The 26,028-nt window shown below is 39.6% G+C and overlaps 2 protein-coding genes across 7 annotated transcripts in view; one reads left to right on the top strand and one right to left on the bottom strand.

Annotated features, from left to right (window-relative positions):
• Nucleotides 1–5,196, top strand: part of LOC107993927 (vacuolar protein sorting-associated protein 28 homolog) — a 7,306-nt gene extending 2,110 nt beyond the window's left edge. Inside the window, exons 2-5 of one of the 3 annotated variants that reach the window (XM_028664864.2) lie at nucleotides 1,295–2,793; nucleotides 2,878–3,140; nucleotides 4,192–4,418; nucleotides 4,487–5,196. In XM_028664864.2, coding sequence (XP_028520665.2) covers nucleotides 1,295–2,793; nucleotides 2,878–3,140; nucleotides 4,192–4,418; nucleotides 4,487–4,909 — 2,412 coding nt within the window. In that variant the 3' untranslated portion in view covers nucleotides 4,910–5,196. Of the gene's footprint in view, nucleotides 1–1,294; nucleotides 2,794–2,877; nucleotides 3,897–4,191 lie in introns of those variants that run through there. The other 2 variants (XR_009829583.1, XM_017050604.3) reach the window with 2 other exon arrangements.
• On the bottom strand, nucleotides 3,761–26,028 carry LOC107998050 (E3 ubiquitin-protein ligase TRIM9). 4 transcript variants are annotated; one of them, XR_009829582.1, is made up of 10 exons: nucleotides 24,706–26,028; nucleotides 24,171–24,458; nucleotides 16,511–16,606; nucleotides 15,822–16,215; nucleotides 15,462–15,494; nucleotides 14,792–14,964; nucleotides 14,492–14,630; nucleotides 12,120–12,350; nucleotides 10,799–11,671; nucleotides 3,761–9,725 (listed from the first exon to the last, which is right to left on the bottom strand). XR_009829582.1 is itself a non-coding variant. In XM_062074275.1 (9 exons), exons 1-9 carry the CDS (start codon nucleotides 25,192–25,194, stop codon nucleotides 11,343–11,345), a joined length of 2,172 nt encoding a protein of 723 aa, XP_061930259.1. In that variant the 5' UTR covers nucleotides 25,195–26,028; the 3' UTR covers nucleotides 10,010–11,342. The 4 variants fall into 4 exon arrangements, 2 of the variants coding, with proteins under 2 accessions (XP_061930259.1, XP_061930260.1); XR_009829581.1 differs by lacking the exon at nucleotides 3,761–9,725 and adding an exon at nucleotides 10,010–10,704; XM_062074275.1 differs by lacking the exon at nucleotides 3,761–9,725 and having other exon boundaries at nucleotides 10,010–11,671.

Here is a 26,028-nt window from a genome sequence, read left to right as displayed (position 1 = left end):
GCTGTTTCCCGCCTACCCCTTTTGACACTTTCGTTTCCTCTCTCTCTCTCTCTCTCACACCCTCCCTCTATTTTTTCCTTTCCTCTCCTGTTCCGCTCCCCACCCTTTATCGTTTACTCGCTCTCCCTCGACACACAGGATAAGACGGACGGTAGTAGCCACCACTAGAAGGAGCAAGTAGCCTCCATCGCGAACTGAAACTGAAGCAATCGTGGATACAAGGGGTCCGTCCACGGTATCCCATCCTCCTATCTATCGTTTCGAACACGTCCCCCTTGGACCCTCTCTTGTATTCTCTCTCGCTCCGTCTTTGTCCCCCTTGCGCCACGATTCTTGATCCTCTCTCGGTCTCTCTCGAGGTGAAACCGTCCTATGCGCTTCCCTCCACGATCCTCCGGGACTCTCCCTTACCCTCCTCTTCGCCTCGATCGCCACTCTCCTATCGCACTACACGCTCGACTACTATCTCGACTATTAATATAAAAGAGGGTTCCTCGACACTCGCCGCCCGGTAATTGTACGGCGTGCACCACAACCGGACTTCTATCGCTCGCTCGAATTTACGCGTACACTCGCGCTAATTCTTTCCTCCTTCACCTTTCCTCCTTCTCCTCTTTTCCTCCATCGTTTCCACGCGCACGTCCCTTCTTCTTCGTATCAACCCTTCTCTCCTTCGCCGAGTCAGATGCCAATCACCTTGGTCGACTCGAAATCGTTTTCATTTCTCACACTTTTCCTCCCATCCAGTGTTCGATTGTTACATTTATATCGAATTAATACGATATAGAATGTGCTTAACGAATCCCGAATTTCATTTCATATTTAATTATTCGAAAAGAGTACTTTTTTGATAGCGATACTTTTCTCCCCTTTAGGAGATTGATTCTTGAAATTTGATGTATTCGCGATATTTTTCGTTACTTTTTCATTTCGTTATTCGTTCATTGTTGTTGAATTTATTTAATCTAGGTCTAATTTGATTTGTACGAAAAAGTATAGAATATATAGAAAATATAGATTTCCAATAACGTGATTTATGTATTTTTATTTCCAATTTCTGTGTACAGAAATTTTGTAAAGAATGCTTTGTTTACAATTTTTTGAGAAATAAATGAACGAAAAATATGTGTTTGCCGCGTAAATAAATTTCAATGGGGCACAAGGTGTCCGTCTTGTAAGATTTTCTTTCAGACGCGTTTCCATAGTGATGCAACATGGCGGACATATGCTTGTTGCGTATTCTTATAATGAAAACATTAAATTAGAAATTTGAAAGAAATTTCGTATGTTTTAGATTTTGATAAATGATAATACGGAAATGCATAAAGCTGATCAAAACATAAGCTATGAAACAAAGAAACCGAATCACGTAAGAAGATTGAACTTTGGCCAATCGATCCTAACCTTAAACGTAGTTAAACAATTTCAAGGGCAAAAGGATGGTGTATTGTTAATTGAAAAAAATGTGGCAGATATACCTTACATCGAAAAGGGCGATTTTGTGCACAAATGGATAGAAACTCACGTTAATTATGCTTTCGATTCAAAAGAAACCGTGTTGGATCATTCGTCGGTCATTACAGATCATCAAAGTTCTATTACCGACTCTACGAGAGCTTCACCGATTTTTGGTAATCAATGTAAATTTATTAGAGAAAAAGTTAAATTAGAGAATAATGCTGTAAACAACATTGAAAATATACATTCAAATGATTCACAAAATACGAGTACTAAAGAAAGTAGAAGTAGTAAGCGTATGAGAATAGATAGTAATGATAAAAAGAAAAATATAAGAAGAAAACTATTTGATTCTCAACCTATTACTGTTCCGTATGAATCATCTGATGCAAATGTTTCTCCTATACTTGTCAAGAATTCTTATTCCTACAAAAGAAGCCGTAGAAAATATGAAGAAGAAAATGCTCAGCGAAAAGCCTTAGATAGCATTGAAAATAAGTGTGTTACAAATGATACGACATCCCCTTTAATTCATACTAATATATATAGAAGTCAAAAAAAAGTCAAAAAATCTCCTATTTTGATTAAAAATTCTTACAAACGTAAACGTACTGAACAAAAAAAGAAAATTCAAGAAAAGATAGAAAATAAGTATGTAAATTCTGATATAAATTCTATAGATTCTTGTAATTCGATTGAAGTATCCTTGAAAAAGAAATGGGAAGTCTTAAACAGTCAAAAGAAACGTGCATTGTTAAAAAAATTAGAAGATGGTTTTAAAGTCAATCATTTAAATCATTCAAAGAAAGATTTAGAATCTACAGAATCGTGTTCATCAATGTATAAAAAAATACTAAATATAGAAGATAGTCCAAAGGAAATAAAAGATGTTGCGAAAATTGAAATTGAAACTAGTGAAGATGAAGATAATGATAGTATTAATAATACTGTACATATAAGTAATGATACTGATAATGATTCTAGCATACGTGATAATATAGAAGATGCGGATACGGATTATATTAATAAAAATCATAATCGTAATTTAGTATTTCCTATTTCGAAATACACATCGGTAAATTCGCAAATGTCCGATAATGATTCGGATGTAACATTTTTTTTAAAAGGGGAACAACTTTCGCATAAGTTTATTAACGAACGATCTTCTCAGAAAATCTCTCAATTTTCAACCCAAGTTACAAATACTACGGATAATATATCGAGTCAAACTGGAATTATTATTAATACGAAAACACCACCACAAGAAACTTTGGCAGATGCTTCGGTACAATTAACTGTATTAGATTCGTGTAAAAAAAGAAGAAAACCTAAAAAGTAATTTTCCTTTTATATCTATTAATATAAGTAATATTAATATTATTATAGAAATATAAATCTATTTCATATTTTATATTTCAGAGGTAGTTTGTTGGAAAAATTACAATCAACGATTAATAGACAAGTATCGTTTGTACGTATATGGAGACATCAATTAAAACAAACAATACAACAAAATACTCCTATGCCATGTATTACTGTTTATGTGCAAACATGCATAACTCGTTTTGGTAGACAATTCTTGAATGGATTTGTGGTCGAAGATCCATTGGATTTATTTTCGCACAAAAAAGAAAACAATTCCGTTAAATTTATAAAGATCATGACGATTCCCGAAATAGTAGGTCGAATCGAAATGAAATCTAAAGGTTTAATACAAATTTTCCCTCCATGGGAAATTTTGGACGAAAAAGAATCAATGTTTCATGTAACATATATACGTGTTGTACCTGATAATGAAATAGATATAAAAAAATATAAAATCGATTTAAATCAATTTAAAAAGTCGGTTAGAAAAAAAGAATTTCATTGTGTATGTATCGATAAAAACACAATGATTTCAACTTGCGAAGATCGATTTAACAAACCAAATATAATCGAAAAATTATTTATGGAGTCATAAAAAAAATATGAAAGAAAATATAATATGATTAAATTAATATTTATATAAATATATTTAATCTTTATGATACAATCCATGTTATATGACATAGTATGTCATTAAATAACGAGATTATATTTAATTGTTTATTATGATGCAATAATTATGATTTTTTTGTAATTTAAGCAATCTTTTTGTTACTTATTATAAATTTGTCTTATTAAGTCATTTACCAAATAAAACTGATATTTTTGTTTGATTTATACATGTTTACATTACTTTTTATTACGTTTGATGCACGAGTAAAACAAATATGTATATATATATATATTTTAAAACGAAAATCGTCCGATAGATGGCTGCTTTTTCGCATAACGTTTTTTGTATTGTTGGTAAAAGTTTCTTATTCTAAGTCTAATATTATTATTTTTCTGTAAATCTTATTTTTCTCTTAATTTTAATACGATATAAACGAGAAAAATATAAAAGAATTTGAAACGTAAGTATTACATTATTATTCTTCCATGTTATTTTATATCGTTAACGTACGTAGCTGTCATTTGACATTTCATTTAATATTTAATTTATATTATAATTTTCGTTATAACGGATTATTTATTTGTTTTTTACTTTCATCGTATCACGTTATGTTAGTTTATCATAACATTTTCTTAATGATTTATTATCGAAATGATTGATTCAGTTTAATCAAACCTAACCTAAACCTAAAGTAGAATTTGACATTTGCTATAATTATTATTACCTTGTTTTATTATTATTTGTCATGATTACAGGTATAATAATGTCGATAGCTCAAGATCGACCTGAACTTTACGAAGAAGTGAAACTTTATAAGAATGCAAGAGAAAGAGAAAAGCATGACAATCAAGCTGATCTATACGCAGTTGTGAATACATTGCAGCATTTAGAGAAAGCTTACATCAGAGATTGTGTGACTCCAAAAGAATACACGGCTGCTTGTAGCAAATTATTGGTACAATATAGAGCAGCTTTCAAACAGGTATTTTAATTTTATGATAAATTTATCGCAATAATTGTAACTGGTTTTAAATATATTTTTTTGCTTAGGTACAAAGCGATCAATTTCCTACAATAGATGCATTTGCTAGAGCATTTCGATTAGATTGCCCAGCAGCGCTCGAGAGGATCAAGGAAGACAGACCGATCACTATAAAGGATGACAAAGGCAATACATCTAAATGCATCGCGGATATCGTTTCTTTGTTCATTACGTTAATGGATAAATTACGATTAGAAATCAAAGCGATGGATCAGTTACATCCAGATTTAAGAGATCTAGTGGACACTATGAATCGATTGAGTATATTGCCAAGCGATTTCGATGGAAAAGAAAAAGTTGCCGAATGGTTACAAACTTTGAATAATATGTCCGCTTCCGATGAATTATCCGATAATCAAGTCAGGCAATTGATTTTCGATTTAGAAACATCTTATAATGCATTTAATAAAATTCTTCATAATTCTTCGTAAATTTGATAACTGAATCTGCGTTACATCGGAATCTATAATGGATCTTTTATCACTTTATATCATCGATTTTTCAAAGTTTTTTCGAATGTTGCCATAGTTTTATCTTGTCACTGGTTAAATCACAAAACAATATTTAGAAACAACTATTTTATACGCCATTCTTTATAATGCGATATTTACGCGACATATTGTATGTAACATACAAAACGATGTACATATATATATGGTTTAATTTAATTGAAAAAAATAAAAATAATTATAGGTGCTTATTATTATACTTTTTCAAATCGTTTGGATGATTGCGTTAATTATGGCTTTGTTTGTCCCTTCGTTTCTAAAATTCTCGACGAGCAAATGTCTCGGATGAGTGATTTGATAAGCGTACAGTAAATAAGTAAACATTTTACGGAGATATATACAAATTGTTGATTCTGACGAGAATAATGATCGAAATTCATCACTTCTTGGCAACCACGTTTTATATTTATCCCAATGATACGATAAAGAAAGAAACACGAAAAAGTTTCCAACTGATCGAAATTGATAACATTTACCAGGAATTGTGGAAATTTACGAGGTTTAAATCCTTTTTTCGATTTTTCTTCATTTTCCATTCAACTTCACGACAAATTTTCTTCCTCGTTGCGTTTTCATTCTCTCCTCTTTTTTTTCCCTTTTACACGACTGTCCACTTCCCTATCGATATAAATTACTTTACCGATCGTACGAAATTTAACATTAGCACATTCGTCTCTACGAGCGAGAACACCAATTCCAACACTTCATTTGTTGATAAATTCAAATATGTATTATTAAAAAAAATTCGATTCGGTTACTACGTTTTCGAAAAAAAAATGTTTTTATATCCCGTTAGAAGAAATTTATCGAAACTTTACAAATTAATAACAATAACAATTGGCGGAATAGACGTAGATGTACGAATCGAAGTGATTCGTTCGTAGTTGCAATAATTCGGAACCTTCTTGAAGAGGAGGTAACGATCCGACAGAGGCAACGAACAGGAAATAATTGGGAGGGAAGGCCGATTATCGTTGGGAATTGGTTCGAGGAGGAGGAGCATTGGAGATTCGCGTTTCCGACGATCGTTTCCCAACCGCGAAAATTAATTTCCACGCGTTGCCTGCTAATCGTATTCTCCACGCGGCGCGGCTGACTAACCATCCTACAATATTTCCATCTTCGTTTCCCAAGCTGGCCGAGTTTTCGCGTTATTAAATCTCTCTCGTACGCTTTTCATTCGATTCCAATCAAATTTCATCAGTATGGATGAATGGTTATATTATCTTGGATCGTGTAAATTTTTCTTGAAACGTGAAACGAATACGAGTGCGGAGCATCGCGGAAACGATAAGGATTTTCTTTTTTCATCTTGAAAAATAGTGCTGGAGAACGTAATAATTAAGTGAGGTATCTTTATCCTCGTCGAATTTGACTTTATTCGATAGGTTGAACGTAACGATAATCCGTTTCTTGCAGAGCAGACAAATCGTAGTCGATCGCACTCGTCGAGCATCGTTAATCCTTGGTCTGATCCCGGATTAAGTTTCTCGCCTTTCGTTTTTCCACTCGTGTCCTAGAACACCTTATTGTTCCTTGAAACTGTACGAGAATTCCAGAATTTCTTTCAATCATCAAATTTCATAGAGATCTTTTATCTTTTTTTAAAATCTATCCCAACGAACGAAAAAATAAAATTAAACTTTCGAGAAAATCGTCTCAATATCTCGCTGGCTGTTAGAAAACGTTTTCGACAACGAATCGAAATCGCGCAACGAGGATTCCCCAGCCTTTCTTTCTTTCTTTCTTTCTTTTTTTTCCTTTTTCTTTTTTTTTTACAGGCGGCACATCGAACGAAACAATGGAAGAATTCATTTTCTCTACGGTGGAGGGGATTTGGTATGCAATGCCTCCCTCGAAGCGATGAACGACAACAGACTCGTTTCGACTATCGGTAATTCGGCGCACGCGAATCGAGGAGCATCCCTTTGAAACTCGACGCGTATTTCCATTCCTCGAAATGGGAGGAAAAATAACAGCGGCGGTGATAGTATCGGTACTCGAGGAGAAAGAGGCGAGGAGGAGGGAGGGGGAGGGGCGGCGGGGGGCGGGCGTTTCGTTACGAAAGCGGTGCCGGTTCGATTTTTAAAGGCGGACACAAGCTTTGCTTCCTCCCGGCTCAGTTTTGCGGTGAAAGACGAAACTTCGCGGTGACTCTTCTACCGTGGCGTTGCGCCACTTTCCTGGCTTCTGGTTGCTTGCTCGGCAGGAGGTAACTCGAGGCCTCTTGCCCTCTCGTCCTCTTTCCGACAATCTTTTTTTCCCCCGCCCCCCTTGTCTTGTCTGGTTCCGTTCAATTCGCGATTCTTTCCAAATAACGTTGATGCGAGACGAATCTTTCACCCTTCCATTTTCAATTAAGCGACCATTCGAATTTTTGCGATCGGTGGAAAGAGAGGGAGGGGGATTTTTTCGAAATTTCCAACTTTTTATTTCATTCGACGATGATTTCATTCGTTCGAGATTACTTTTTTCCTTATTAATCGCTAATGGAAACCTCGCTATAAATGAATTCGCGTCCTAGATACACGTGCCTTTTGAAACCGCGATTCGAGAAGAGGTATCGGCTCGACAATTTTTCACCCGATTTCGCAGAGAAGAAAAAACTCGCTCGAGTCGCGTGAGTGCGCGTGTGCGTGGTTTCGATCAACGTTGGCACAAATTTACGTTTCGCTCGTCTCGAATAGAATAGACGGCGCGCAATCTTGCCGCTTAAAAAACGGCATATTCCGGGGAGAAATATCGAGCGAAAGCCATCAGCTTGACGAGTAGTGGAGGTAGAAAAGATTCTTCTCCGCGTTCCTTCTCCTTTCTTTCTTTCTTTCTCTCTTCCCTTCGTTTCATCTATCCGAGTATTTGAAAGAAAAAAGAACTCCTCGAGGATGGAGGAGGCGTGTTAAAGGCGAACGCGTTGATTGGCAAGGACGTCGATCGCCGATTCCCAGATCAAATCCGCTAGTTTCGCCCCGCAAAGATTCAATATTTTCCTTCAAAAGGGCAAATAATTTTCACCAACGTTACGATCTTCTTCGAAAATCTTCCAATTTTTCCAATCTGAGTTAATCGAGTCAAAATTGGAATTGTTATTATTAATATAAGAAACTTTAATTGATTCGGTGCGATTAATTGTATTAGATTCGAGTAAAAAAAAAGAAGGAAAAAGTAATTTCCCTTTTATATCTATTAATATAAGTTAATTATTATAGAAGTATAAATCTGTATTTCAAGGATAGAATTTGTCGGAAAAAGATTACGATCGTACGATTAATGGACAAGTATCGCTTGCACGTATATGAAGACATGATGCAATTATTTGTAAAAAAAAAAGTAATTTCCCTTTTATATCTATTAATATAACTTAATTATTACAGAAATATAAATCTGTATTTCAAGGATAGAATTTGTCGAAAAAATTAATCGTATGATTAATGAATAAGTATATGAAGACATCGATTGAAGCAAACAATACAAATACTCCTATATCATGCATCACTATATCATGTTCACATGCAAACGTGCGTAACTTTGATGGACAATTCTCGAACAATTCTCGATTTTCGTACGACAAAAAAAAAGAAAAACAATTAAATTTATAATAACGATTCTTCGAAACGAAATCCCGAGATCTAATACAAATTTTCCCTCCTTGGGAAGCTTTGGATCCCGCGAGCATCGAGCGAAGGCCATCAGCTTGACGAGTATCGTCGGACTATCGTGGAAGCGAAGGAGAATAGCTCTCCTTCCGCGTTCCTTCTCCTTCTTTCATTTTCTCTCCTTCCTTCGTTTCATCTATCCAAGTATTTAAAAAAAGAGAAAAAGGAGCTCCCCGATGGCGGCGCTCTCTCTCGAAAAAAATCGTGTTAAAAAGGCGTATTAAAGGGGAACGTGTTAATTAGCAAGGACGTCGATCGAATCAAATCCGCTCGTTTCCGCTAAGCTCGTTCTCGTTTCCATCCTCCTCCCTTCTTCTCTCCTCCTCTTCCTTCTCCCCCTCCTATTCGCGGCCAGACAAATTCATTTCGCGGCGAACAATAACGCGTTGAATTCATCGAGTAGGGGGAGAGGAGTGAGTGAAATCGTGATTGGGAATCGGGTCGGAGGAAAGGGAAGAAAGAGGGAGGAGGAGGAGAAGAAAATGAAATTTAACGGATATGGTACAACGGTAATGGCGAAACGGTTTTGCTCTCGATCGTTCTAAATCCGCTCGATCAACTCGCGAGGAAAGGTTGGACAACGTGGATTCTCGAAAGGGAGCGATCAAAGCGGATCGAAGTCGTTTTAAACGCAGCGAGGAGGACATCGGTTGCTCGTAATAAATGCGCCATTGTTCGACGCGTCTCGCCACCAGAGAATATTCCTCTTCCGGTGTTGCCGCATGTTCGCGTAACGTAACTCGACTTTTTCCAATTTTTCTCCTCCTCCGTGTCCAAATACGAATCTCTCTACAAAGAGGAGGGGGTAAGATGTATCGAGAATATATATCTCCTTCTCCGAATAATTAAAATTATCAACGATTTATGCGCACACTCAATTCCTTTATTTCCATAAACTGACCGTTTCGAATCGAGAAGAATGCTCGTTTGCGAGTTTAAAAATCATCTTCGAGTAAATTATATACATATATATATGCACCTTTTTCTTTAAACGGTTTCTTCTTCTTCTTCTTCTTCCCTCACTTTGAATCGGATTTAAAGCGTGCTTGTTACTCTCACACTCGTTCGATTTCATCTACTCCCACCTGTGGGAACATCGAGGTTACGTCATTACGAGGAACAGTTATATTATTGTTCTATGGTGAAGTCAAGGGAAAATTATTAAGGTCGATTTTAAATAAGTCAGATTTCAAGATCTTATCCTCCTTATCTTGGAGAGGGGGAGAGGGGGCATTTGTACGGAAACGAATCGAAATAGAAGAGAGAAAGGAAGAAAAGGAAAGGAAGCAAGAGTCAGCAGAGAAGTATTACTTTTGAATTCGAGGAGGGGAGGGGGAGGGAGAATAGAAACGATCGCGAATGATATCTCTCTCTTTCTGCTGTGATTTATTGATAGGGTTGTTGTAAATAATACAGTTGGCAAATTCATCGGTTGGAAATACAATCGAGATATGTATATACAAATATATACAACGCCGATCTTGATCCTCCTTGATCTCGTTGCTGGGAGGAACGTTTTCACGAGTATGTGCGCTGCATCATCTATTTTTAAATAAGCATTAAATTCGAATATTCGTAGTGTTTTTTTTTTTCTTTTTTCTTTTTTTCTCTTTTTTTTCTTTTTTTTTTTCCGCTTCTTTCGAAGCGGAGAAACGTAGTCGACACTGGTATATTCATCGTGGGTGGATATAAAAATTGTATAAAAAAGAAAAGAGAGAGAAAGAGACAGATAGATAGAGATAGAGAAAGATAGAGAGAGAGAGAGAGAAATAACAATGTGACGAGTAAGGGATGAAGTAAGTAGCGCGATTAAAGCAATAGATGGGCGTGAATTGTTTGACCGAGGGGTAAAGGAAGAAAAAAAACAAAAACGGATGAAAACTTTTATCGGGGACTAGAAAACGTTTATTTCGACTCGCTTTACTCTTTCGCTAAAGCTTACGAGCTTGCTTGTATACGTGCTTGTTTGCTTGTCTGCTGCGTGTCTGCTAGCTTTGCGATTTCTTCGTCTCTTCCCTCCTTCCTTCCTTCCTTCCTTCCTTCTTTTTATCCCTCGCAATGCATCTTATTAAATATCGATAGAGCTTATCTTATGCCTACGCGACTACTACACTTACGTTATACGTGTCGATATGGATAAGAATACGATCCCACTTACGATCGTTAGACGGAGAATATTTCGGTTTTATTTCTTAATTATAGGCCCCCTCGAAAAATGGCAGTCTTCGGTTCGACGAATCTTCATATGTACTGGCAGTGATTTTTTTTCAAAGAGAAAAATAATCTTGTCGTTTTAAAAAGAAACATGTATATATATATATATATAAAAACGTCGCGATTCCGCCAATTTCGACACGCTCCCCTCCCACTGTTACAAAGCCACGTAATTATTTATCGAGGTGGCGAAATCGAACCAATCTCCAACTTGCTCGCGAAACGAAAATAGCGCAATAATTTAATCCCGCGGAGAAAGTAAAGGAAGAGGATATACCATTCCTGTAGAATAAGAAAATAAATTAAAGAAACTTTAATTTATGGGGAGGGTCGGTCGATGATCAGTTGGCCTCAGCGAGGCATTCCTCGACTATCTTCTCGAGCTGACCGTTGAACTCCCTGCTCGATTTTTCGCTCGAGCCCGCGGACGAGGGGCCGGGCGAGCCGGCCTCCTGCAAAAGGCCCTTCTTCAGGACGGTTAGGTACCCCTAGCTCTGAATCGTGTCCGTCATGTACTCTTCGTGCAGCGCCAACAAGTGTCGAGGCACGTCCAACGCTGTGTGCAAAGTGACGGTCACCCCGCGGTTCAGGCTCACGGCCGGGTAAAAAACGCCGTAGAGATCGCGGAACGCGATCCCACCCTGGGGCTGGTCGTTCACGAAGAAGCGGAGGGTGTGAGTGGTGTCCAGATCGAGGAGCACGCCCACCGTGGACCCCTGCTGCACCCCCCCCTCGGTCCTCTGCGCGTGGCCCCCTCCGTGCATGAACCAAGAACGCTGCCGGTCTATGTACATGCTCCAACCCTTGTCGTCCTTGCCTGTGCGGATATAATCATATCTCTCAAGTTGGAACAGTTCGAAGTGATTTTTCAAGGGAATTCCCTTATTTACGTAACCCTTTGCCAACTCGATTTCTCGCGAATTTAACTCAAAACTTTTATATTTGGATATTTCACGTATCTTGTTTTATATAAAGGAAATTTTTAGTCGGATATTCGATATGAATTCGTCTCTGTTTGCTTCACTGCTTTCCTCCTCTCTATCGTCAATCTCTTCGCGAATAGAAGTAATTTCGAAAAATCGAACTCGAAAACTTGTTGCCAGTAAGGTGTGATTATATTATTCTTCGCAAGATTATTCCAGAAAGATCAATCGTAAATGAATATCGTTCGAATCCAAGCGATGGTCACCTCTCGAGTTAAGCAAAGGAGTTAATTAATAATTCGTTCCCCTGAAGACTTACTCTATACATATTCGTTTACTCACCGAGCATTCTATCCCGCGACACCTCGGCCCTGGCTATACCGAAGGCGGGATCGGTGTCCGCGTGATAACGATCGATCGTTAATTCCCAATAATGAACGCCCCGTGAAAATCCAACGCTGGAAAGGACAACTCGGTGCTCGTAACCTTCGCAGGATGCGCTCATCGCGTCCTCGGAAATTGATACCTCCTGCGGTATACCGGATGCCCCGGTCGCCCACGAGAACCATGCCACTGTCGAACAAAGCGATACGTATCCCTCGGTAAATAATCGACCGATCGATTCTGCTTGCTTGCGGCGGCGGCCAGCGTTTCTAGCCGGCTATTGTTCTCGAATGACGAGCGACGAAATCGAGTGGATAAACTCGAGCGTGGCGGCCATGATTCCATATATATCGGAAACTAAACGCCGCGAAATCGAAACCGGAAACACGCCATCCAGTATATTACATGTACCGTAACGCGAATTCCGTAACGTTCTTTCTACGTGTTGCAAGGATATAACGAGACGGGTTTCCCCAAATTATCGGCCCCGATGAATCTTGAATCGATCGATAAATAGATCGTATCGTTTTTCTTTACGTTAAAGGAATATAATGAGACGTGTTTCAAAATCTATTTTCAAAATCTAGTATTATTCTCATTGCTACAGATCTGTAAATAGATCGGTTATTTTATATCGTTTCGTTTATTTTTGCTTGTCGTGAGGATATAATGAGACGCGTTTTTCTAAGTTGGCTTCGATGAATCTAATTTTATTCTCGCGACTTATCTTTACGGATCAACGAATCATAGATTGGTTATATATTGTATCTGTATTGTAATGCAAATTTCGTGATGTTTTTCTGCATATCATAGGGATAGTGAGATTTTAACGGAAAATTCTTTCATAACGTACTTTTCCAGACTGTCAGCTTCGGATGAATTTACTTTTATTCTCGCGATTGCTATATATTGTACCTGTATCGTAACGTTTTTCTCCGTGTTATAAGAATATAATGAGATGATTTTCACATTTTTTAATTCCGAATCTAATATTATTCTCGCGATTCATTGCTGCAGATCGATAAATAGATCGACTATACGTTGTATCGTATCTGTATCGTAACCTTTCTTTCTACATCATAAAGATATAACGAAAGTCCTTTTATTCTCATTGCTATCGTATCGATAAATCACAGATCGGCTATATATTGTGTATCGTACCTGTATCGTAACGTTTTTCTCCGTGTTATAAGAATATAATGAGATGATTTTCAGATTTTTAGTACCGAATTTAATATTATTCTTGCAATTCATTGCTGCAGATCGATAAATAGATGAGCTATTCGTTGTATCGTATCTGTATCGTAACCTTTCTCTGCACGTCATAAGCATATAACGAGTCTCGTTTTCTTCTCATTGTGACACATCGCATTTCTATCGTATCGATAAATCACAGTTCGGCTGTATATTGTGTATCGTACCTGTATCGTAACGTTTTTCTCCATGTTATAAGAATATAATGAGATGATTTTCACATTTTTACTTCCGAATCTAATATTATTCTCGCGATTCATTGCTGCAGATCGATAAATAGATGAGCTATACGTTGTATCGTATCTGTATCGTAATCTTTCTCTCCACGTCATAAGCATATAACGAGTCTCGTTTTCTTCTCATTGTGACACATCGCATTTCTATCGTATCGATAAATCACAGATCGGCTATATATTGTATCGTACCTGTATCGTAACGTTTTTCTCCGTGTTATAAAAATATAATGAGATGATTTTCACATTTTTAATTTCGAATCTAATATTATTCTCGCGATTCATTGATAAATAGATGAGCTATTGTATCGTATCTGTATCGTAACCTTTCTCTGCACGTCATAAGGACATAACGAGACTTGTTTCCTTTTATTCTCATTGCGACACATTGCCATCGTATCGATGAATCACAGATCGGCTATATATTGTATCGTACCTGTATCGTAACGTTTCTCTCCACGTCATAAGGATATAACGAGATCGGCTTCGATGAATATAGTTGTCACGATTGCTCCAGATCGATAAATAGATCGGCTATACATTGTATCGTAACGTTTCTCTCCACGTCACAAGGATATAACGAGACCCGTTTCCTTTTATTCTCATTGCGACACATTTCTATCGTATCGATGAATCACAGATATACTGCACATCGCAACGTTTCTCTCCACGATACAACGAGGAGACTCGTTTCCCCAAATTGTCGGCACGGATGCGCCTAATTTTATTCTCGCTACAGATCGATGAGTCATCGATCAGTTTTACCATCGATCACGTGATCGTTCGCGTTTCTCCTCCACTCGATCCGGGAAAATTTAGTGGTAACGCGAAGAAGAGACTCACCCTCGGCAGTCTGGAGGCCGATCAACTCGGAATACTCGCCTTCCCCGGCGCTGTTAAACGCCCTCACCCTGGCATTGTACAGAGAGTTGAAATGCAATCCGTCCACGGTGCAGATCGTTTCTCGACCGCAGTACACCTCCTGATCAAACACACCACGATTAATTCGGCTGGATACTTCCTTTTCGGATGCTTCCAACTTTCCTCTTCGCCGAATGATTCGAATTCACTCGATGCATATATATATATAAATGTACAATCGATCGAAAACATCGAAGTTTCTTCCAAAAAATCGAGATTTACCCTGAATTCACCGCCACATCCGTCGTCCAATTCCAACAAGTATCCCTCGATGGCGGGCCCCCTTTGACCGGCACACCCAACGATTCCGTGGCCAGGTGGTGGTTGCCAGGCGACTGTCACGCTGTTGTTCTCCGCGCTGCACTCTTCCGGTATCAATATCGGCGCTCCAGGGGCTGAGGGAAAGAAATGAGCAGGTAGAGAAAAACTGGTGAAGGAGAGAAAGGGAGAGAAAAAAAGAAATAAAGGCGGATCATCCTCGAAGGCGCACCTTCGATGTTTGTCATACATCGACTGATCAATAATAAATCGCGTCCTATCGAGGGAAATAAGCGTTGCATCGCACTCTTTTTTTCTTGAAACAAAGCCGTCCTCTTGCTCGAAACGTTCGCAAACTGTTCGCAGGTACGCCTCAGAGACACGTTTCGTCGATAAAAGTTTTCTCAAACTTTCGCGCGAATATCCGGGAACACGATCTGCGACGAAAGATTTTTTTTTTACAGAAGAAACAAAAAAGACACGTACGACGTGTCCTTTGTAAACTAATACCGTTTCTTCCGTGCAAAAGAAGAAGAAAAAGGAAATGTAGCGACAAATAAGATGGACCCTCTCTCTAGAAACAAAGAGAGAGACAGAAAAAAAATATCTGCAATTTCTTTCGACGAAGAATTACCTGCAATCGGGTACCGCTCTTCCCCTTCCGATGCTGCGTCCAACATGAGGCAATCATTCCATCAATATTATAAAACGGAATAATTTTCGACCGAGAAATCGCGAAAATCGTCTTTCCTCGCGTTGGTCGACGAACAGGAGATTATCGATGTTCAAAAAAAGAAAAAAAACCCAAAGAAGGAACGAGATGCCTTGCTTCGAAGTCATTTAATAATGACGCGATTCAAGACTCTCCAGGTTTGCTTTTCTTTTCCTTTTACGAAGAGAGGAAATGGGAGAAGATCGGGGGGAGGGATGGAATAATTTCGACGAAGGTTGGCGAAAGAAGCGGACAGAGAAAGAAAAAAGTAAGGGAGCTTACGTTTCAACTGAACAAAGGTAAGTTGATCGATAGCGCGTCGCAACGGTTTGTCATCCAGAGTGAGATCGAGCAACGGGAGCCGAGCAATTTCTTGCACCCCCTCGGCGCCGCCCCAAGAGCCGGCGGCGGTCGCCGCGCGGACCGAGAGCATGCCGCCTATCTGAAGGAAGGCAGCGCTGTCGTTCTCCTTCAGCGCCTCGATGCAGAATGTGAGGAGAGCGGTGGTCGCCTGCAGGTGGGACGCGCATCTGGCCACTTGGTCCCTCAGAGAGCGCACCCTCGCCTCCCGGGTTTGGCGCGCGGCCTCGATCAACCGCGATTTCCTCGCCTGCAAAAGACTCACCAAATTCGCCACCCTGTCCTCCACCTCCTCCTCCAGGGCGACGCACTCCTCCTGCCGACAGACGCGCGTGACGTGCTCCACATTATCGTATCCACGGATTCATATTCCCTAAGATAGTAAAATCGAAATCGACTAGCACGGGAAGGAGAGAGAGAGAGAGGAGGACGAGTCGAAGGTGTTTGGAGACGAATGTAATGATATGTAGAGGGAGAGAAAGAAAGGAGGGGAAGGGGAGAGAGAGAGAGAGAGAGGAAGCAATTATCGAGCACAGCTCTTCCGCAATTTCACGGCGGGCTGGAAATTGTGGAGGTGAAATTTAAAAAGGGCGTCCAAGATAAATACTCACGTGCACTTTGTCGGTCATCCCTTTGAGCCTCTGAATGAATTCCGTCGTCGACCGAGCCCTTTCCGACAGTTGTTGCAAATTTTGCGAGAGCTCCGTCTGTAACCAAGAGATACCCGTTGAATCTTTGTTGAATTTTTCCTTTTTCTGTCATACGGGGCGAATTATTGTTATTATTATCGTTATTGGATCGCTTACGAATCACGAATACGCGACGAAGGAATCTTCTTATCGATTCGTTCACGCGTCCGCCGATCTTTCGATGTAGGCGAGCGTGTAGTTGAGACAGCGGTGGTAGTTGATGCCGGAGAGTAATTAAGTTACTTCTCTCGAATTAGCCGTGGCCGCAACTTCGTCCTGGCTAATTTTCACAGTTTTACTCCTCAACTTTGGGGGCGGAAATAGATGATTGGCGCGTCGCCGTCGACGTCGTCGTCGTCGTCGTCGTAATCATTGGCAAATTAGTTATGCAGATTCGTCCACGTTCTTCCTTTCCTTTCCACTTTAAATTGACACTAATTATTCGACGAAATTTATTTCATTCGATCGTCGAAAAAAGGTTTTCGATTTTCGTTTCCTAAATTCGTCAGTCGTTCTATCTTTTCTTTTTTCGAAGAAGATTTTTGATTGATTTTTGATTATTGTTTCGCAGATTTGTCAATCATTCTGTTCTTTTCTCTTTTTTTATTTTAAATTGGCACTAACTGTTCCATAAAATTTATTATTCGATCGTCGAAAGTAGATTTTTGACCGATTTTTGATTTGCCAATTATTCTGCTTTTTCCCTCTCTTTCTATTCTAAATCACCACTAATTATTCGACGAAATTTATCATTCGATCGTCGAATTTTTAACTGATTTTTAATTATTATTTGTCGATATTTGTCGATAGATTTGTCAATCATTCCGCTTTTCTCTCTCTTTCTATTCATTATTCAAATCATTAATTATTCGACTAAATTTATCATTCGATCGTCGAAAATAGATTTTTGATTATTGTTTCATAGATTTGTCAATCATTCCGTTTTTCTCTTTCTATTCTAAATCACCACCAATTATTCGACAAAATTTTTCAATCGTCCAAAGTAGATTTTTGACCGATTTTTTATTATTGTTTCGCAGACCTGTCAACTATTCTTCCTTCTCTTTCCATTCTAAATTGGCATTAATTATTCGACTAAATTTATCATTCGATCGTCGAAAATAGATTTTTGATTATTGTTTCGCAGATTTGTCAATCATTCCGTTTTTCCTTCTCTTTCTATTCTAAATCACCACCAATTATTCGACGAAATTTATCATTCCATCGTCGAAAGTAGATTTTTTATTATCGTTTCGCAGATCTGTCAACTATTCTTCCTTCTCTTTTCATTCTAAATTGGCACTAATTATTCGACGAAATTTATCATTCCATCGTCGAAAGTAGATTTTTTATTATCGTTTCGCAGATCTGTCAACTATTCTTCCTTCTCTTTTCATTCTAAATTGGCACTAATTATTCGACGAAATTTATTTCATTCGATATTTTACTGGAAAAAGGTTTTTGCACGATTTTCTATTTTCGTTTCCTAAATTCGTCAATCAATCTTGTTCTACCTTTTCTTTTTTCGAAAGAAGATTATCGGCCGATTTTTGATTATTGTTTCGCAGATTTGTCAATCATTCCGTTTTTCCTTCTCTTTCCATTCTAAACCAATTATTCGACAAAATTTTTCAATCGTCCAAAGTAGATTTTTGACCGATTTTTTATTATTGTTTCGCAGACCTGTCAACTATTCTTCCTTCTCTTTCCATTCTAAATCACCACCAATTATTCGACGAAATTTATCATTCGATCGAAAGAAAGTTTTCGACCGATTTTCGACTATTGCTTGGCAGACTCGCATTTGACATTGAATCGGGCCAGGTATCGGGAGGATGAGCCAGATGCACGATATCGCGTCCGTTAATTAAGAGGCTCGATCGAATCTCGTTCGCCCACTCCCGCAAGTAATTGCAACAGTCAAGGGTGCGCTTCGATCGATTCTCGAGGAGTATTCTCTTTTCTCGAGACTCCTCGATACACGCATCGCGCACGCCTCTCCGGTACTTACAGTCCACCGTTATTTCATTATTCATCTCCTATTGCTATTTTCCCTGCCGTCTCTTCCCTGCCTTCCTTCCAAACTCCTGTAAAAATTCCTACTCATACACCCCCCTCCCCCTTCTCTCTCTCTCTAAAGCTTCTCTCTAAAAAATATAATTGAAAATCGCGATACAATCCTCGGCGGGAGCGGACAGACGAACAACAGATGAAAACCCTTTCTGGCCCGAATGTTGCCATTCATCTATCGCGAAACTCTTCGAGTCGAAAGATCGCGCGTCGCTTACTTTAATCCAGACGCGTCGCGATGCGTTAAATTAAAATCGGGTCGTCGACCGCTCGGCCCTGTCTTTTCCTCCATAAATCACCATGCACCGCATTCTCATCAAACGATCACAACAACGCGATCCTCCTTTTCATCTCCCTTTCATTCTTGCTCATTCGCTTACAAACCTGCATGCGAGTATACGCGGAAACGAGAGAATGATCCATAATACCTATCTAAAATACGACAGCTGCTACAAACAATATATGTGTATATATATATGTATGTATATACGATCGATCGAGATTTCGAATCGAGCAGAAATATCAATGGAACGGGAGCGGAAGGAGGTCGAGACGGACGTCGATTATTATGCGGTGTAAAACTGATCGATGTACTGGCGGATAGGGATAGATGGATAGATAGAAAGGATGGCGTATCTCGTTTGAAAATAACGTTCCAGATGTTTCGAGCGTGGCGCGAGGAGGAGAATGACGCTTTCGGCCCGAATCGATCGCGGCCGCCAGACCACGACGACTACTCGGTTCAGACGTGCCACGTTTACGCGACAAATAGAGGCGGCCGGGCTTAATTCGTTTCTCGAACGACAAACTTGTACAGATAGATCTCGATTGATCGAATCAACGACGACGATTCGAAAAACGGATCGAACCACCAGCTGCCTAGTACTATTACCGCTATTATATTTCCAAAGCGTTCGTTTCGAGCAGTCGTTCGAAATCAGAGGCGGTGAAATAAGTTCGAAGGCAGCGTGAAAAACGTGGGATTCCTTTTGGAAGAAGGAATTTGTAAAAGTACTTACTCGAATCCGATAGTTCGAGCGGGTAAAAAATCTTTCCAATTTTATCTTCTCCGTTCCCTGGACTCGATATGAATCTTTAATACGGACCAGCTATTTCGTCCAAAGCATTCCATTCTTTTCGTTTCGAAGCGTCCTCCGCCGCGCCAAATGTTAACTCTGTCGTGTATAATCGAGTCACGTAGATTTCTTAAGTCGGAAAGCTTGTCGAACGCGAGGGAAAAGGATTTTCCTCTTCCCCTTTTCTTTTTCTTTTTCCCTTTCCATCCCATTCTCGTTGGGACGAGAAAAAGAAACGCGTTACATTTCGCCTGGTAATATTCGGCGAATATCAGAGGATAAATCGAGGGATCGTAGATGGATTGAAATTAAAAGCTCGTGTAAATATTCCGAGTAATATTTTTAATCGGATAACCAGCGAAGCGTGATTACGATGCACTCTACGTGGTGTATCGCGGTGATAAGAAAGGGACGAACCCCTCTTGTGGGGCTGCTGACCCGACAAACCTACGCGCCCGTGTACACAAACTCGGAAACGAGCGCCGGATCGATTCAGAGAAATTATTAACCCAGTCAAATCTAGCTCGATTCCAACTTTTATTATTCTAACGATTATTATAACGAAAATATACAGGAGAGAGAAAGAGATAGAGCAAATTTAAGAAAAATCACGCGTTTGCCGAAAGTAAATGCTAATATACTACATAAAAGAAGTCTCCGATCGGCCATTTACACCCCGCTACGCGCTACAGACATGGTGTATAGCAGTACTGCACACTTTCGTATCGGTCCCTGCCCTTAAACAGTGACTCACTCTCGTTCCGTCTCGTCTCGTTCCACCTACGATTCATTTTTTTTTTTTTTTCCGTTCCTTCGATCCACGTATAACGATATCAACGACGTCCACGTATCAAAGAAAATTCTAGAGCGAATTTTCGAAATAAAAAAAACCTCCATCTTCCCCCCGTCCATCCACGAAGACATCTCGAGATCTGAAAGCGAAAGATTTGCGAGGCATAGCGACGATATTTTTAGAGAGATGAAAGGGAAGGAAAGGGAAGGAGACGAAGCGGTGTACGTCGTTCGTCGCTAGGCCATAACGTAACACCGCCGCCCATTCTTCCCTCTCGATGAAAAATGTTTCGTACCGAATGGTTTTTATCAAATTTATTCGACCAAAAAACCGCCTATCGAGCCGTGGACAAACGGTGGCTACGAGGAGAACGGAGGGGGCCGCGAGAGGAAGGGCATAGAGAAAGGGGGAGCGGAGAGAGAGAGAGGAGGGGGGAAAAGAGCAACTTATCGACTTGGCTAGGGTGCATTTTCCATCGTTAAATTCGAAACGAAACAAGCTGGGTCAGCTGGAGGGAAAAGCAAAGAGCGAGGAACGGGGATAGAGAAGAAAGAAAGAGAAGGTCGAGGGCAAAGGGGGAGGGAGGGGGGGATGTTCGCGCCACGGCACATTTCGTGCGTAACAGCACTATGTAACGAGACGCGCGTTTTCGTCCTTGCATATACCTCCTATCACCCTAACCGCGCGCACTTATCACACCGATCGAGCCACCATAAATATCTAAGACATCCTACAGATTTGTATCTATACCGAGCAGAGTATGTACTAATGAATTCGCTCCGTACCTAGAATTTCATCAATTATTAAATAACGATTTAAAATGACGATAGCACAAAAGCGGAATTATTTAATACGCTACAACATTCGAGTAAAAAGGTTTGCGAGAGAAATTAGTTCACGAATTTTACCAGAATATTTGGATTATTCTTCTGGAATATTATTTCTTCCGTCACTTATTTCGACCGATATAACCGAAGAGAAAAGTTTCGAAACGAGGAAGATATCGGAAATAGAATTTTGTAAGAAAGATATGAAATAGGTCACAGATAGGGCGAAGGAAAAATAACGGTTTTCGAACGATAAATAAAAAAGTTTGATCTGAAAATTTTCTTTTACTTATTTACTCTTATTACTTTCGATGTATTATTACCTGGACAACTTATCGTGCACAAAATACCATCGCGTGAATCAACGGATAAGAATCCAATCTCGTATCGTTTATTTTCATATTTTATAAATCGTGCGAAAAGCTCGAATTCCAATAACGAGCACGTGTGTATTCCAAGACCATCTCGTGCGCGTACTCTTTCGCAGTAGGCGTCCACGCGGGCGTATATACCTTTTGTTTATTTACCGATGCGAGGACTCATACGAGGAGTATCAAAGGCTGGCACTGTTTCAAGAACTATTTTCGTTTGTAGGCTCTCGCGTCCCCGTTGCACTTTCCGTTTCCCCTATATTTTCGCCTCGTAATTCTCTTCTATAGCGATCCCCGGCTCGCCTTTTAACGACATTCAGCGCGACATAACTGCGTTCGTGAATTTTTTGCCACCAGAATTTTCCTCGCTGTTTCTTTCAAGCGCGATGCGATTTCCGTTTTCTGTCCGATCGAATTTCTAACCGTGCCAATAGTCTTCCTCCATCGGCCATCTGTCAACCAACCAACCTAATTCTCCCTCTTCATCCTTGTCGCGTATGTATACGCAATACGTACTCTTTCAACTTTCACCGCGTTCATTTGGGACGACGTTTTATCGTCGAGATCTCTAAGCAGAGATTAAAAAACAAGAGATTAAAATTCTCTTGTCTCTCGTACGCTGTACTAAAAAATTTATTACTATTTTGATTCAGCCGATGATATATCGGATATAATCGACGATAAGACGATCGAACGAATTTTCATCGATGACAGATATCCAGACCAGATAAAATCAAATTCATAATACCAAGTGTTGCGGCAAATATTGACTTCGATCGAGGAAACGAACTACAAAGATAATCGTATCCGCTATAAAGCGCACAACAACTTGGACGAAACAATGTCGCTTCGTTGATTAATTCTCGCAGGCGTTATATTAAAGCACGAGGATTCATATTGAGACGAAACTTGGACGAGGAACGGAACTTAGTTTAAACGGTGTTGAAAGCCGATATTCGTTTCCAAAGCAGTTTTAATTTGAGTTCGTTAAATCGTGTCACGAAGAAAAGATAAAAAAGAAGGAAAGAAAAAGAGCGGTGAAAGAAGGTAACCACGCTCGTAACCACAACCGTAACCACGGCGGTATTAACGAAGATACGGATGACCGTTTTGGTCTTTTCCTCGAGAATTCATCACTCGTTCCGTATATCGTGCTCGACAGCTAGCAGACCGGCTAGTCGAGCATATGAAAGCCGGTCTTACGTTGTATTCCGGGCTGACGCCATTTTCCAACAAGTTTCCATTTATGGAACCTAATGGTACGCGACCCGTCTAAAAGGTTTCGCGATTCTCTTTTGCCAAAGCATCGATCTTTCGAATTTCCACGAGTTTCCATTTCTCTCAAGCTATCACTCTCGTTCGAAACTCGTTCACAGTTCCGTCTCGTCGATAAAACGATCGTTCAACTCTGTCTCAACTAACGTCGAAATATATTACTACGAAAATATTGACTTTGGCAAATACTCTCCAAGAGGTGTTGACCACCGATAACAATAATGGTGGGGGGGATGGCGTGAGAAACGGGACGAGTTGTCGCGAAAGAATACGAGGATAAAATCGAACGTCGAGGGGGAGAAAATATAATAAGAACACTTGTCGAGAACACGGTGCGCCGTTCCAATTTCTACTATGCTCTCGATTGTACACGGAAAGGCCACGTGGACGTCCTCTTTTCTACAGATTCATCGAGCCCCTTTCTCGTTTAAAGCCGTCGAACAATACGAATTTTACGCTCCCATACGGCAAGCCGGATGCGTTGCTTTTTATCGCGATCACGATTAATCGTGAACAATTAATCATGGAAACATATTTTTCTAAGCATACATAAACGTATAAGAAAACGTATATGCCGAGCAAAATGCTAAGATTAGTCGGATTATTCTACAATTCTAATAAATTTCAATTTCCGTTGTAACTTACAATTATTATAACTAAGCAATTCGTATAATTTTAGGTAACGAGAAATTACACGTTTTAGTAGATCTATAATTAGGAAGTTACCGATACAATGACGTTTTTAGCAATCCGGAAGAGCGGTGAAATCGTCGCGATCGTGGAAATCGAAAATCCGGAAATTTCGAAAGAAAAAAACGCACGCGCAATGCGTAAAAACATTCGAGTTATAAATTCGTAAATACGAAATCTATCGTTGAGTTAAAACTTTTTCTCGATCTTTTTCTTATTCTAAATCGCGGTTATTGATCCTTAGTTAAGTATAAAAATATACACCAAAAATAATCACAACGTTCGCGATGACGTGAATGACGGTAGAACCAGTTTCGTCAAGGTCATCGTTAAATCTCTCTTTCAATCGAATCAAATTATTTATTACTGAATAATCCGTAAAAAAAAAAAAAAAAAAAAAAAGAACGATCGACATTCATCGATCTTTGTTGACCGCGATAAATAGAATCAAACGAACATAAAAACATTAAAAATACTCGCCTTTTGAGCCTTGCAAGCTGCGGCCAATGGGAGCACGTCGTGCGGATGAGCTGCATGGCGATCTCGAAGACAAAGAGCGCATATCGCGATCTTGCAAAGAGCGCAGTAAAGGGTCAACGGTTCGCCGTTATGATCGGTACAGAGAGGCGTAGTTTCCGCGTTCGAACCGCGAACACCTTTACCTCCTCCATTCGATTGCCAGCTGCCTCGAGGCGGGCCCAAGTTATGTGTCGCTAAAGGTCCCCTCTTTGGATGACACGATTCTCTGCACGCGTCGCAATACAGAACCTGAAACACATTCATATATATCTGTTTATAAATATATAAGTCTGTGACATATTTATTTCTATTTTGCCGAAAAATTTTTAGATTGTGTACCACGATACAATTTGTTATTATATATATAATCATGTGAGACATAATAGTTTCCTTCTATAGATATTAAGTATAATTATAATCTAGAAAAATACGTATTTAATGCATGTACTAGGAAAGGAAAATGAGGAATAGGATAAAGAGGCAAGCGTTTACTGACCTCGCACTGTTCGCAGGCGACGGTAGCGTCCCGGGGTTCAGCCTCACACATTTGGCATTGCAGTCTCGTGTTTCTCGATTCTTGATATTTTTCTACGATATGTTGCATTGCCCTGTATTTGGGTAAATTGTGAGCTCCTCCTTCGTCAAAATAAACGGTCTTTTGACAAACAGGACAGGAGAGGCATAAAGTGCCGCCTGATGGTGGAAAACCTCCGTTTCCGGGTGTGCCGACATAGCTTCCTGGTCGCGAGCTAGTTGATGTGCTGCTGCACACTACACCAGAATCAGTTTCGGAAAGAATCGAAAGTTTATCCGCTTCCTGATCAGATCCCGGTGCATTCGACGAATCAGTCGTCGATTCTGGAGGTGAATCCGGTGGTGCTTGCAGATTAACCGCGCATGCAAGACAAAGAGCATGCCAGCATGGTAATAGCACCGGTTCAACGAACAATTCTTTACAACAAGGGCATCGTAACTCGTCCTCCATCCTCACGACTCGTCACGACGAGAAACTCGTCGCGCGCGCGCTTCGCGCCTTCTACTTCACCGACGACCTCGACTCTCTTCCAACCGATCCTGGCTCCTCTCTTTCTCTCTCTTCCTTATTTCGATCGTATTTTTTTTTTCCCTAATTATTTCAATCAAGTTTGCGCTACGCCTTCTTGTGATTTTTTTTTTTCAACATACCTTTCGTTCCACGCCTAATATAATATTATATCTGTCTATTCTGTATATTTTTCTTTCAAGTCTTTTGCAATAATAACGGAACGAAAATGACAACGTATGCTTATTCACTATTCGTTCGCGAAGAAAAGTAGAAATTTTATTTCGATAATGCTTTCACGACTCATTCGTCACGATTATGAACCACTATATGGATACATTCTCAAATCAAATCATATTCATTTATGCAAATCATTTTGTTCAATTTAATTTCTTCTTTTGTTTGATTATCCTTTGCCTATGGATTGCACATACATCACATGAAATTTGTAAAAATATCGACTTTACATTGTTCGCTGCTCTAGTTTGCAAGAGACGCCCCAATGCAACTCCTATCTTATTCTTCTTAACTAAGCCTATTTGATGCGTTTAACGATTAAACTATTATTATGATTACACGATTCACTCTTGAAAATACATATGTGTGCGTAAATTTATCACTTCATTTCAGTTTCGTAAATACCGGCATAACAAATTCACCATACGACATTCACAGTAGAACGTCACCGAGTTGACTGACTCCCGACGCCGTAGTACTTTCGCGCATCACAACTGCGCACCATGGCTCAGGGACGACTCTCTCCACTTACCACCCGAC

Source organism: Apis cerana, linkage group LG4, assembly GCF_029169275.1.
Source record: "Apis cerana isolate GH-2021 linkage group LG4, AcerK_1.0, whole genome shotgun sequence".
Classification (NCBI taxonomy): Eukaryota; Metazoa; Arthropoda; class Insecta; order Hymenoptera; family Apidae; genus Apis; species Apis cerana.
The sequence above is the reverse complement of the archived record's forward strand: the minus strand, read 5'-3'. Positions and strand labels throughout refer to the sequence as shown.

Excerpts from the sequence above, each read along its gene's own strand:
- LOC107998050 (XM_062074275.1), bottom strand. The coding sequence starts at position 25,194 with ATGGAGGACGAGTTACGATGCCCTTGTTGTAAAGAATTGTTCGTTGAA. Across the intron at positions 14,631-14,791 it reads GATGTGGCGGTGAATTCAGG|GAGGTGTACTGCGGTCGAGA; the intron begins GTAAATCTCGAT and ends GTGTTTGATCAG. Across the intron at positions 11,672-12,119 it reads GTCGCGGGATAGAATGCTCG|GCAAGGACGACAAGGGTTGG; the intron begins GTGAGTAAACGA and ends ATATCCGCACAG.